Source organism: Haliotis cracherodii, unplaced genomic scaffold (genome assembly GCF_022045235.1).
Source record: "Haliotis cracherodii isolate W230 unplaced genomic scaffold, xgHalCrac1.p SCAF_7, whole genome shotgun sequence".
Classification (NCBI taxonomy): Eukaryota; Metazoa; Mollusca; class Gastropoda; order Lepetellida; family Haliotidae; genus Haliotis; species Haliotis cracherodii.
The window spans coordinates 19,574,732-19,590,045 of NW_027266330.1; the positions used below are offsets into that span (position 1 = coordinate 19,574,732).

General features: G+C 41.6%; 1 protein-coding gene across 1 annotated transcript; it reads left to right on the forward strand.

Annotated features, from left to right (window-relative positions):
* Positions 1-88: 88 nt before the first annotated feature.
* LOC139448635 (myosin essential light chain, striated adductor muscle-like) lies at positions 89-12,487 on the forward strand. Its single transcript, XM_071230200.1, has 6 exons — positions 89-193; positions 1,017-1,044; positions 6,880-7,026; positions 8,098-8,265; positions 9,996-10,082; positions 11,926-12,487. The coding sequence occupies exons 1-6, from the start codon at positions 191-193 to the stop codon at positions 11,973-11,975; spliced, it is 483 nt and encodes a 160-aa protein (XP_071086301.1). The 5' UTR covers positions 89-190; the 3' UTR covers positions 11,976-12,487.
* The last annotated feature ends 2,827 nt before the right edge of the window (positions 12,488-15,314 follow it).

Here is a 15,314-nt window from a genome sequence, read left to right on the forward strand (position 1 = left end):
TGGCTTAACAAGAACAGACGTACGACCTCAGGCCATCACCCCCCTGCTTGCCACGCCCCTATTGTAAAAATGGGCTCGTCCTATAAATACAGTCGATGCTTGATGAAGCACCACACGGCATTTTTAGCATTCCGTGGGTAGTCCTTTCTCGATCAACCATCTTTACGGCAGCAGCGAAAGAACATACAGGATGGTAAGTACAAAATCCGTCAAAATTATTAATGTTATATTTTATTTGCTGTAAGTATACGCGGTCTATATTGATCAATGTTACTGTCTATGACTCACAAAATCAATTTTAAATCTTACGAATGTCATAATTCGTTTAAAATGTATAAAAAGATTATTTTTGAAATATTACAAATATTTTTCAACTATTATAGGAGTAATGTTCAGTGTGTCTGTCACCGTTGAAAATATCATGCCTGAAAACATTGATTATGTAGGTAATTTCTACTTTTTAATTAATTGTCGTTAAAGCAATATTTTTAATAAATGTCCCACTGCTATAGAACCTGTTGTATCAGAGTCGTTATGCCGCAGAGAAACAGACACCTGTCGAGCAATAAAATTACATTCCGTTAAGCCTCGTTACAACACCGTTAGCTGGTAATTGCATTACCATCAGGCTAAGCGATAAGTCACATGCTTGGCTGTCAGAATCTCTATCATGTGAAATTAACGGTAAACTGTAAATTGACCACGGGGCGTATAACACAAATTTACCATAGCCGCCATTGAACTGGCCATGTGGGTTGTTTGCCCTTCTCAATGACACGCCTGCCTCAAACCGTGGTATGGATTTTAAATCATCGGTACTTTGCAAAATATTTCGCAATAATATAATGTATAAAAATATCAAACATTTCTTTTTATAAACGTTTTTTTTCGCCTTTCAAATCTTTAACAATTCTATGAAATATTCGACTTCCCCTGTAAGGTCATAACATGTTACATTCTATAGCTTTTGTGGAAATAAATGTTCGAATGTATAAATGTGATATTTTTTCTTTCAGTCTTCTTTATCTCGGGACGAGATTGACGGTGAGTGCCCTGTACATGTGTTTGTGGAGTACTAGATCTTGTATATGTGGATACCATGTACCACGTGGGTGGAGGTATTGTGAGGTGTTGTGGTAACCTCTGGTGACAGGTAAGGCAAAGCTCGGCAACATGTGCTTTAGAAAACCAAACTTAGGATATGTTTAAGAAGTAAGTTCAATTTTATGGATACTCGACCTAGTATTGGCCAAAAAACAAATTAAACTGATAAATATGAACTCAAAAGGCGCCATTGTTCCGAATAACGGTAGAATAACACCGTTTGGGGATAACCAAAATAGATAGGGTTATAACCAGGTTGAAGAAAGTCCAAATGCATTACAAAATACACAAAAAAATAAATTAAATAAAAATAAATTATGATTACATGAACAGCAAACATAACGATCAATACCCAGCAAACAATACAATGTATATTTTGATTACACTGAAGACAAAAATATATTTGTCTACATGATTATATATGTCAGTCGTTCATGTTAAAGTTGTATCAATAATCGAATCCCTAATCCTTAGAATACAGAACAGCGGATCGACCTCTGTAGAGGATGTTACCAAATAACGGTTCGACGAGGGTACCGATTCCATATTTAGACTCTTGAAGGTCAAATATTTCCGTCCTCACATAATGAGGTATGCGGCCATTACGTATATTGAGAAACACAAGCCCAAAAATCCTTAAAAAAAGATTTATAGAAAACGAGGTTAATTAAAAAAAGGGCTGAAATGACGCTAATGGAACCATTATAAAGGTCAAAGTATTGGCAGGTAGCCGACCATGAGCCGATCTTGGAGGTAGGCTGAATTACTAGCAGGTGATGGTTGTGCAGTGAACCTTTAGGACTGTTGCATGGAAGCATCCGGATTGCTTAGAATTTTATGTTATCAGAAACGGTTGTCTAATGTAATTTTAGCCGCAAGTTAATTCAGACAAATAAAGTTTTACCAAAATTATTATGTGATTGAGCAATGGGGACCATGTCCCGTGTATGTAGCATGGCCATGGTGAATCGCGCTGGAAACTGCTGTGTTTGTAAACAGGAGTAATTGGCGTGAACCGAAGGACCCCCGAGAGTGCTTACATGCTTCCACATGAATGAATAAGACATATATAACGCGTTCTTGTCAGCCGCGTTAAGACACAGTGTGAGAAAATGTCGACGTCAGCCAAAAATAAACGGCGAGAGACGATTTCATTTGAAACCGGATATCGTCTGCTCAAGGCCACGAGCTGTTAGCGCGCCCATCTCGCATGTGTGAAGGGAAGGATTAACTAATAGCTCTTAGATCGTTGCTTTCGAATGGAAATTAGTCAAAAATTGTGTTGTGGAACTGAGCCATTTTTGACAAATAGTCTTTACACCACCCGCTCACCACACGAATTGCAGATTTCCGTAACTTTTTATCCCATGATGATAAAAGAAGGATTCTATGTATGCACGTTTGCTTGTCTGTCCCACAGTCCCTGAATCATATCATTGGCCCTTCCGCCCAGCCCTTGCCATAACACATAACCCTAAATGAAGCAAGTTCAGATTTTCCACTGCTTCTGAATCTCCAATCTCACTGGGGCTTCTTTTTAAATTTAACTAGAGTTGTTATTATATATTTTCTGAGAGACTGGGCGTTGGTCCAGCACGTATACCAACGTACATCTCTTTGAAAACAGCTGTCTAAGGAGTGTGATCGTACATCTGCTGCTTTTGGTCTATGTATAGATGCACTCATTGTGTTTATAGGAAGAGACAATAAGAACATATTCATGTTAACGAGGTGACGAGCAAACGCTTTTATATAAAAAACCACGAGACAACTACACTGCCCTATCCTCAACTTAAGCAGGCATTTGGTTAAACAGGTTTTACGATTAGACAAGTATTTTTTAGACAGTGTTTTTATTAGTGAGTAAGTGAGTATGGTTTTACGCCGCTTTTAGCAATATTCCAGATATATCACGGGGGGTGGGGGGGTGGAGACACCATTGTACCCATGTCGGGATTCGAACCCGGGTGTTCGGCGTGACGAGCGAACGCTTTAACCACTTGGCTACCCGACCGCCCCTGTGTTTATTAGAAAATGTATACTTCGTCAGGCACGCTGATCCAAATGTCCAAACTAAACACATATTCATGATATTGGGTTTAGACCTCGGTAGATTAGTATTTGTTTACCTAACACAGGGGGCACTGCTTTTGGAAACAGAAGCAATTGCACTTGCATAATCGTCGTAAAGCCGCGATTCCTTGTGGTTGAAAAATGCGTTTAAGAATCCTTTGACCGTGTTTGAATCCCGTATTGTCCTAGACTCACCCTGGTTGAGATTCTTGGTTTGTCAGCACCGTGCTCGTGGTTTTTCACCACTGTGGTAAACGTTGATGCGCCTCTTCGGGGTTTCTCCCACATTGAGATGAAGCGCCATGGTAAACATGATATACATAGCCGAGTCAATGTCCAAAAGGAGTTAAACCGAACTTATTCCTCCAGGGTGTTTATTTCTTGCAAGGTGGTGTGCCTACATTTGATCAGTAAGTAAAGATCAGTAAAGAAATACAAGAAAGCAAGTTGAACAGACGCCTTGCGTAATTACGTACAGTATTTTTTATACTTTTGTGTTTTCGATTTTTGTCATGCGTATATATACGCTAACTACTCATAAAGATTTGGGTAATGGTGATACGCAGCATATCTGTAGTTTAGTTACAGACAATATTTAACCTAGTCTATGCCTCACAATCCTAACTGTCTGAAGGAAATCCACTTCTGGAGATATTCTCAGAACATGGTTATTTGACTTCTAGAAGTTTATAATTACCCGCGAAAGTGGCGAAATTAACGTTCATTCATTGCATTCAAGAAGAGCTATTTCTTCCACGCCAGAAACCTATGATCCTGGGTTCGAATCCCTGTTCGCCCCGAATATGTTTCTAGGTTTGTCAGCACCATACCCGTGCTCGTGGGTTACACCGAAGTGGTAAACGTCTGAGACCTGCATCACTTCGGGCTTTAATCCCACATAAGTCTGACACTACGTGATAATACCAGAATACTGTTCAAAGCGGCGTTAAACCCATCTCACTCTCTCCCATGTACGTAATGTCTCGAAATAAAACGTGACACGTTAATGTAAATCGCGCTAAATACCAACTTCTAAGTTGGTTGGTTGGTTTGTTGTTTAACGCCGCAGTCAGCAATATCCCCGTTATATGACGGCGGTCTGTAAATAATCGATCCTGGACCAGACAATCAGACAAGTCAGCGAGCCTGACCACCCAATCCCGTTAATTGCCTCTTACGACAAGCATAGTCGTCTTTTACGGCAAGCAAGGGTTGCTGAAGACCTATTCTATCCCGGATCTTCATGGGTCCCAACTTCTAAGGAATTATATAATCGACATAGTTAATAGCAAAGAAGGCGATACCGATTTACAAGTATCGCAATTTCGTGTGACTTCATAAACAAAGTCACGTGTAAATACTCTCGGGAATCAAGACTTCATAGTTCACGCAATTTTTAACTAGTACTCATTCTCTCCATTAATCATACACCTCTCACCCCTTCTTTCATCTTCAGACAGAGAAACGCTGAAGTCGTCTTGAAATAGGTCAGTTATCCAGATTAACTAATTATTACATTCGTACGTCAGATCTTTTCGCCCAAATTTGCAGGTTTGCAGGCTACTTTTCCTTTTTGCAAAATTTCCCTTCTAAGGCACCTCAATTTGTTGTGTATGCTAAATTTGTACCAGAATCCTTGAATCGTACTTGAATCGTGCATTATGTCACATTTGCCCAAATTGTTATTCGTTGTTTGTGATTCGGACCCATTCACCTCATTAAGCATCCAGACCGTGGTCTGGTGGGCAGAGCGTCTGCCCGGAGAAGGGATGTCGGGGATTCGAACCTATTCACCTCATTAAGCATCCAGACCGCCTCCGTGATCTAGTGGGCAGAGCGTCTGCCCGGAGAGCGGATGTCGGGGATTCGAACCTATTCACCTCATTAAGCATCCAGACCGCCTCCGTGATCTAGTGGACAGAGCGTCTGCCCGGAGAGCGGATGTCGGGGATTCGAACCCATTCACCTCATTAAGTATTCAGACCGTCTCCGTGGTCTGATGTGCAGAGCGTCTGCCCGGAGAGCGGATGTCGAGGGTTCGATCTCCGGCCGCGTCATACCAAAAGTATTCCTCTTGAAATAGGTCAGCCACCATATGCGCTCCAACCTCCCAACCTTTGAACTTTAGGCGATATTCGAGATAAGACAGTTGCACATGCGCCCCGGCTGAAGCAAATACCTGTCCATATCGGTGAGGATTATTTATACATAGATAGGCGCGAGCTACAGTACTGCCAAGATAAAGGTTCTTTGTGTTTAGATGTTTGTGTTTGAGTTACATGATAGTTCTGTTTCGCTTAACAAGATGATGATAGCAGGGCAATGATAGCATTGAGTATGACTTATATATCCATAAACGTAAGACTAGCATGGCTGTTTGCAAAGAAATATTTTAATTGTTTGACAGGCATTACTAAGAAGTTGAAGGATGACACAGTAGACACAATGTATGGATAACAACTTCTTTAATACTGTAAAGGCGACGTTTGATCCTTATACCGTTGTCAAGAAAGACTTGCCAACGGTATAAGGATCTATACTGAAACGCCGCCTTTACAGTATTAAAGAAGTTGTTATCCATAAATTGTGTCTTCTTTGTAAAGAGATATTTCTCAATTAGTAATCAATCAATTAAAATAATTCTCGTCGAATTGAATTTTTTTTCAAACTTTTTGAAATATGAGGAGGATTATTCTTTAGTTCAAAAGATCAGGCAATGAAAACATTTGTCGCACACCGGTAACTTTAGGCCACGCCCCCAAATAGGTTTGTTATAGAAGCCAATTACGGAGTGTGTAATTTCAGCACTTTCAGTTGGATACTTTCTACGAATGGCATGAAATTGTCTTAATGTACCTAGGACAATTGATAATCGCAAGACAATCGCAATATCAAAATGTCGTTTTGAGTTTAGACACATGTACCAGGAGTAAATGGCTTCATTCAATAATTGTTTTTAATTGTCAGTTCGAATGAGGGAGTTGGGTTGTACGACACTTTCAGCGATATCCCCGCAATATCACGGCGGGCACACGGCTTTACACATTATACCCACTTCTGCTCCTGCTCTTATAAATAAAGTGTTTGTCATGAAACAACAGAAAATTGACAAGCCATGTCCAGGCCTATATAATGTTTGTGCGAGTTTCATGATTGCACATCACACCAATAATACGTAACGTTTAAATGTGCGAAAACCTCTTTTAATATTCTCAAAACAGGTTTATTCTCTATACAGGTAATAACATTTGACATATATTTCACTTACTTTACCCTTGTATTGCATGTGGTGTGAATACAATTTCACATGTATATACACAAGTCTCTCATTACTCGTACAGTGAGTGAGTGAGTATGGTTTTACGCCGCTTTTAGCAATGTTCCAGCAATCAAGGCGGGGGAACCAGAAATGGGGTTCAAGCATTATACCCATGTGGGGAATCGAACCCGGGCCATCGGCGTGACGAGCGAACGCTTTAACCACTAGGCTACCCCACCGACCCTTACTCTTGCAGAGTGGCTCGTGTAAAATTGTATCATACAATTGTATTCTTGTGTATTCTTATGTACTTATGTACTGTGGTCATCGGTTTTCAATGACAGATTTGGATAGGGTCGCTTAATCAACAACCTACATGAAACAAGGGCCCGATGGATGATTGTCTGGCTTATCTATATAACTTATGTAACTTTGTTTTGCAGATTGTACAGAGGTGTTTGACTTGTTTGATTTCTGGGACGGTAGAGACGGCGATGTAGACGCAGCCAAAACCGGCGATATGTTGTACTGTCTCGGGCTGAACCCCACACAAACCACCATCAAAGGCAACGGCGGTGTCGATAAGTTCGGTGGGTATACAAACACTGGCCGAATGTGTGTTTGTTTGTTTGTTTGTTTGTTGTTTAACGCCGAACTCAGCAGTATTCCAGCTATATGACGATTGTCTGTAAATAAACGAGTCTGGACCAGATAGTCCAGTGATAGATGAGCATCGATACACGCAATAGGGATGCGATGACATGCATCAACCAAGTCAGCGAGCCTGACCATCTGATCCCGTTAGTCTCCTCTTACGACAAGCACAGTCGCCTTTTACGACAAGCATGGGTTGCTGAAGACCTATTCTAACCCGGATGTTCACGGGTCGGTTATCTCACTGAGTTGGCAACACTGATTTCAGAAGGAGATGACATTCTTCGCAAACATCTGCCATGATGTTGTTGTCAAAGGTTTTAAAACAGGGGGAGGGGAGTTGTACAAACAACTGTATCGGTACTGAATATTACAATATAGATCCAACGATACATTGTATGTTATTTTGAGTGTATGAACTATATAGTAGTAAATTTAGAAATATAGCCCATGTACATATTATTAATATAGACTTAGCAAATATTCCCATATTGAGAATCGAACCTTGGTCGTCTTCGTTACGAGCGTTTTTTGAACACCTCACCGCCTCCTCCATATACCACATTCGACTCAATTAACAGAAAACAGGGAAATCCCTTACTTTTAATTGATTATACTTTTAAGTGTGCATCTATTAGTTCAGTAGGATACAATAGAGCCTTTCGATCAATGGCTGCAAGACAAACTTCACACTGAAAGAAGCTTTAACTCTTTTTTCATAACACGTTTTTGGGGCATCCATTAATTTGATTTGCTTGGAAAAGCCAGAGGCAGAATGTCAGATGACCTCTCCCTTTTGATATTCAGCGACACGTATAAAACTTACCTGGACCCCTTGTCACTCGCATCTCCCTTGTCACTTCGCCGTTCTAACTGTTACGTCTACAAAAACACATTCAATCTGAACTCCTGGAATATCCAGGTTTTGACTTTTAACAGCACTCTTTGATTGTATTTTTGTTTGTGATTAAACACCATTAGGGACTAAAACGTAATTTTCTTTTCAGGTGAAAAATCCTATCAATTAGAAGAATTCCTCACAATTTACGAAGCATGCGCGAAAATACAGGACACCGGAACGTTTGCTGACTTCATGGAGGCCTTCAAAACTTTCGACAGGGAAGGACAAGGTTTCATTTCATCCGCCGAGTTAAGACACGTGTTGATGTCACTGGGTACGGCGTCTTGAATACAACTTGAGTGAGTGAGTGAGTGAGTGTGGTGTTGTTTTACGCCGTTAACAGCAATATTGCAACTACCTCACGGCCTGCTAATATGATATCACTGGTAGACAAGTTGGTGATAGTCTCTTGGAGACCCTGCAACCAACATATCCGAAAATTACCAAGCAAGTCAGGATCCGTTGATCGTGATTCTGATTCTGATCTTTGGTATGTCAGTATTATACTCACCTTCCCGAGGCAAGGGCGTTAACTGACTATAAAAGTCCAGTATCCACCCTTGCCGAACAAGGCTGGGTTAAGGTAGTAACATTTTGGCTGGACTAACGAGTCTATGCATAGTCCAATCAAAATCGCGTAACGAACGACATAGATTTCAACTTGCAGATTTCGGTCGACTGCAGGATTTGTAAAGCATGTGTCCTGCCAATAGTCCGATGCCGTGATTATCGATCAGTTCGACTTGACATGACGCCGCCGATTTGTTTGAAGCAAAAATGAGGGACATAGAAGGGGCATAACTCGTCATAGCCACAGGTGGCGCTACGATCGAGCCTGGAAATTCCAGCCTATTTGGCAAGGGTGGAAACTGGACGTGTTTAGTCAGTTAACGCCCTTGCATCGGGAAGATGTATTATACTTGGCTTTTTAGTTTCATGTATAATACTGACAAACCAAAGATAATAATCATAATCATACTATACTTGGCTCATTTGTAACAAACCGCCTCCGTGGTCTAGTGGTAGAGCGTCTGCCCCGCGAGCGGAAGGTCCGGTTTTCGATCCCCAGACGCGTCATACCAAAAGGCGTGAAAAGATAGAACTTAATGTTCCCCTTTCTGGCGCTCGGCATTAAGGGGCTAATACAAGGACTGGTCGGCTCGGAGTCAGTTTTCTGTGTCTGAGTGGGGTATTCATGTTAAACTAGGCTTGGTACGTGTATCTCAGTGGGCTAGCACTATAAAATCGGCATTGGTCCGGACTTGTATGAGCGGCCACACACACACACACACACACACACACACGTGCATGCACGTGGCTACATAAGTGCAATTATCTTAGACGCGACGTTAAACCCCATTTCACCTCACGTCATCTAATTAGTTTCACGTATTAAGCGTCCTTGACCTACGTCCTTCCTCCAACGACATATAGTGAGTGAGTAAGTGAGTTTGGTTTAACGCCGCTTTTAACAGTATTCCAGTTATATCACGGCGTGTCAGCTTGATGTGGGAGGAAAGCCCGAAGTAATGCAGGTCTCAGACGTGTACCACTTCGGTGAAACCCACGAGCACGGGTATGCTGACAAACCTAGAAACATAATTGGGGCGAATCGGGATTCGAAACCACAATCATAGGTTTCTGGCGTGCCCAAGGGACGCAACTCTGCGCAGCGAATCGCCCTTTGACGACTGGGCCACCCGTGCCCCCTCCAACGACATATAGCTTTCCTCCCACGTCTTGCTGAAATGCCGTGATATACAACTCTTTAAGCACATTCTCCGCGTTTTGGTGGCGGACACTTCGTACAGATACATTCAGACACATTGTAAGTAACAGTACAAGTTGTTAAAGATAGTTGGAAGTTTACACGGTGAATGGTTTGTGAGTGAGTTGGGTTTAACGCCACTTTGTGCGGTATTCATTCCTATCACGGCGTGAATGGTTTCTGAAATAGGATTTACTCATGCAGTGTCTCACGTGTTAGTGTGTTTCTGTTTGCAGGTGACAGACTGAAGGACGCTCAGGTTGACGATATCATTAAGTGTGTGGACTTGAGAGAAGATCTTGAAGGAAATGTCAAATATGAAGGTAAGAAAATACTAGATTCTATCACTAAAGGCCTCAAACAAATACAACAGAAACCGCCCTTGACACAAATCGGTAATTAACAGTTCATTCAAAACTTGTTATGCAGTGATGATAAACTACGCTTTTCTATTAACGTAGGATCTTTGTAATTTGTGTTTTATTTATAATCAGCTACTCTTAAATTGCCTCTAGTTTTGTTTTGAATTAACGATTAATTTTAGTACCTATTATTTTTACGATTCCAGCCAAGACCTACTATTTTAACGAATCATGCAACGGCTTGCTATTCATTCCACCAACTGCTAGTTGTTTTAACGATTCCATCCACGGCCTCCTATTTTAACTCTTTATCCACGGCCTCCTATTTTAACTCTTTATCCACGATCTACTATTTTAACTCTTTATCCACGATCTACTATTTTAACGATTCCATCCACGGCCTACTATTTTAACTCTTAATCCACGGCCTACAATTTTAACTCTTTATCCACGGCCTCCTATTTTAACTCTTTATCCACGATCTACTATTTTAACGATTCCATCCACGGCCTACTATTTCAACTGTTAATCCACGGCCTACTATTTTAAATCTTAATCCAGGGCCTCCTATTTTAACGATTCCAACCAGTGCCTACTATTTTACTGATTACCTCCACGATCTACTATTTGAATGATTCCATCCACGGCCTACTATTTGAACGATTCCGAATCCATCCACGGCCTCCTATTTGAAGATTCCATTCGTTGCCTACAATTTGAACAATTCCATCCACGGCCTCCTATTTGAACGATTCCATCCACGGCCTCTTTTTTGAACGATTCCAACCACGGCCTACTATTTCAATGATTTCACCATCCACGGCCTACTATTTGAATGAGTCCATCCACAGCCTACTATTTGAATGATTCCATCCACGGCCTACTATTTGAACGATTCCAACCATGGCCTACTATTTGAACGATTTCCTACACGGCCTACTATTTGAATGATTCCATCCACGGCCTACTATTTTAGCGATTCCACCCACGGCCTACTATTTGAATGATTTCATCCACAGCCTACTATTTGAATGATTCCATCCACGGCCTACTATTTGAACGATTCCAACCATGGCCTACTATTTGAACGATTTCCTCCACGGCCTACTATTTGAACGATTCCATCCATGGCCTACTATTTGAAAGATTCCATCCACGGCCTTCTGTATTTACGATTCATTTCACGGTCTACTGTTAAGTGAATTATTTAATGACAGGCTCAGACGTAATACCCCATACTAGAGATATAAATGCTAAAATGTTAGTCAGTTAGTACACATGTATACTTAAATATAAATTGTCAATGCAAAAGAATAACCAATTTAGTTTATCCTTAGAAACAGATTTCATTTATGGAAAAGGGCAAAATAGCTATGAATATTATTTCTGGTGTCCCCCGCCGTGATATTGTTGGAATTTTGCTAAAAGCGGCGTAAAACCAAACTCAATCACTAACTCACTCCATGTTAAAGGCCACTGATAAACCTCGACCCGTGAAGGTCCGGGGTAGAATAGGTCTCCAGCAACCCATGCGTGCTGTAAAAGGCGACTATGCTTGTCGTAAGAGGCGACTGACGGGATCAGGTGGTCAGGCTCTGACTTCATTGATGCATGTTATCGTATCCAAATTGCGTGGATCTATGCTCATGATATCAATCACTGGATTGTCAGGTCCAGACTCGATTTGTTTACAGACCGCCGTCATATAGCTGGAATATTGCTGAGAGCGGCGTTAAACAACAAGCAAAGATAAACCTTGACCAGGGACGTCATGTAGTGATGGCGGTTTCTATTGTTCTTTCAGATTTCATTACCAAAGTGATGGCTGGACCTTACCCAGACAAGGACAAATAAAGAGTTCAACACAAAACTAATATGATGCGCCAATCAGAGTCAATCATCAACCAATTGTATCGTTTGTATAGATTATCCAAGGTGAAGGTCCTTTGAGAAGCTGCTGCCGGAAGTTGCCCATCTCGGGACCTGAAGCGACACCTAGCGAACGAATTAGTCATAGACCAACGAACATCTAGTGCACAGTATTTGAATTTCGCCGCCTTTTCATGGAGAAGCACCGTTCACGATGATTTCGTAATACCTACCTCGTAGGGAATATTTGCCGTGTGACAATTTTTCTATTCATTTGTGCAATATTTTTTTCAGAAACCGGTTCCGGTATGTGTTTTCCATGAGAAACCGGTTTCGGTGCCCGTTTTTCATGGGAACGATCTGATTCTTTCACATAAACAGTGAATTCATCAACAATGTAGACACAAAATGAACTTCTACGTGGGTATCCTGCCTATAACCTCGACGGTGTGTATAGTGAAATAAGTCCCCCAATTAAAGATTTTTCACTCAAGAAATCAACAGCGTTTGTCGTGTCTCAACACTTAAATTGTGGGCATGCTAACAGCGGTCGGGCGGTCGGGTAGCCTAGTGGCTAAAGCGTTCGCTCGTCACGCCGAAGACCCGGGTTCGATTCCGGACAAGGCACAGTGTGTGAAGCCCATATCTGGTGTTCCCAGCCGTGATATTGCTGGAATATTGCTAAAACCGGCGTAAAACCATACTCACTCACTCACCCACTAATAGCGGTCACAGACATTTGCCGCAATATTGAGTTGGGTGAGTGAGTTAGATGATATCGTTTAACACCGCTGTCAGCAATATTCCAGCTATATCACTGTGGCTTGTGAGTAGTTGCAACTGGACCAGGCAAACCGTGACTAACATGACTAACGGGTCAGCCACAAGGAGAGTCAGAATCTGCAGAGCAAAGAACAATATTTCAGTTATATCAAACGGGATCGGGTGGTCAGACTCGCTGGGTAGAGAATAGGTCATCAGCAGCCCATGCTTGCCGCAAGAGGCGCTATGCTTTACGAAAGAGTCGACTAACGGGACCCCTGACGTGGTTGATGCATGTCATGGTATCCCAATTGCGTAGATCGATGCTCATGATGTCAATCACTGGATTGTCTGGTCCAGATTCGTTTATTTACAGACCTCGGTCATATAGCAGTAATATTGCTGAGCGTTAAACAACAAACAAACAGTCAGATAAATCACATCATGCCTGCTGAGTGTGAGAGTAAGCTGAGAGTCGAAAAAGTTAAACACCGCTCACTATATATTTCCATATGAAACAGTCTTTTATAAATCCTATCTTTTTTTGTTTTATGACAAAACACATTTATATTTGTTTACTAAGCGAAAAATCATTTTGAAAACCGAAATCGATTATCGATTATACCATGCCATGTTTGTAGCTGCTCTTCGGCAACAGATCCTGGTATTTGACCCCCCTGCTTCCTCTGATACTCTGCATCATGATTGGAACAAGTACATCTGGAGGGGCGACTATGCTTGTCGTAAAAGGCGACTATGCTTGTCGTAAAAGGCGACTTACGGGATCGGGTGGTCAGGCTCGGTGACTTGGTTGATGCATGTCATCGGTCCCAATTGCGTGGATCGATGCTCATGTTGTCAATCACTGGATTGTCTGGTCCAGACTCGATTATTTTGCAGACCGCCGTCATATAGCTGGACTATTGCTGAGTGCGGCGTTAAACAACAAACTAAACCAAACCAAAAACATCTGGAGGAGCGTTGGGGTAGTCCAGTGGTTAAAGCGTCCGCTCGTCACGCCAAAGACCTGGGTTCTATTTCCCACATGGGTACAATGTGTGAAGCCCGTTTATGGTTATTCCTGCTGTGGTATGGCTGGAATATTGCTAAAAGCGGCATAAAACCATACTCACTCTCACTCGGAAAGTCTGGAGGGGCGGTGGGGTAGACAAATGGTTAAAACCTTTCCTCACCGAAGACCTGGGATCGATTTGTGAAACCCGGTCACCGCCGTAAAAAGTGGAATAATGACATGGAGTGAAATTGGGTTTCACGATTATTGCACTTACATAGTGATATATCATACCTCATAGTACATGGATCAAATCCTACAGGCCACACGGTACAGGCTCAGTTCAGCGTTGATTCAAAGATGTTCTTGTCATTACTTCAACATTGAAGGTCAAACTTTGCGTCTGTATAAAACGTTCTTGAAAATGCAGTGAAGAATCTTTCTCAGGACTCTACGTCTACTCCTGGGTCTGATCACATTCCTGAAACAGCACTGGACCAATCGGTTTACTTTTATGTCCTCTGGTGATAATGGCAACTTGTCTGTCATTGTAATACTTGACCTCTCGTTTGTGTGGTTTTAATAACCCAAAAAAGGATTGAATGGTATTTACATGAGCGACACGATTGCATGCAAATCGTGGTCTTGCTTAAAGTTCCAATTTCTTGGTGGACATACCTTCAGAATTTTCGTACCCTTTCTTGCTAATTTCAAATGGTGGGACATGTTATCAGAATAATATAATGGAACTCTTTCGTTGATTCATGATCAAATAAGGTTTCATGTGTATATTTCCGCCCAGTGGTCAAACGATAGTGTCATTATCTACTAGTCCGGTAACCGTCATGGGCCCTCAGCCTTGAACTATCCGGCTTGCAGTTGGTGGCATGTGGATAGCCCATCGATCGCCGAGTTGCCGTATTCTCTATAACCGTCATTGCTAAAGTACAAGTCTCCTCCTTGACCTCCATGACCAAAGTACCCCCAATACATTCTTATATTGTCTATATCCACTATCACTTTCGCCTTGTAGTATAGCTGACGTCAGTGTACGTACGGCCTTGGTAAGTGTTAAAACTGCCGTCTCTCAAAACACGCGAAATCTGAAATCTGAAACTTAAAAGTTGTTTAATAGTTTCGTACAACTACAACTACAGGTTGAGTGAGTGAGTGAGTGAGTGTGGTTTCGGAGATAGACATGTTGCTGATTTTGTTTCTTGCTCTGATGCGAGGATGAACAAACGTGGATGTTTGTGTCAACATGTTTGTGTAACCTTTTCCGTTCGCTTCATTCATTTGCTCATTGTCAAGGTGACTCTGGTCTCGAGGTTTTCGTATCCCAATGACGTCAAGCCAACATCTGTGGAAGTCTAAATCTTCTTTAATTTTTACGAGTGTCAATCACTTTCATCCATGTTTTATGTAATTGATTCTTTAAACGTCCAAGAATATTTCCGCATAAGTTTAAGTGAAGCTTTAAGCGTGTTTTTCATCTAGCCATATAGTCGACTCACGTCAATGACCTTCACCTTTCTACTGGTTTTGTTTTT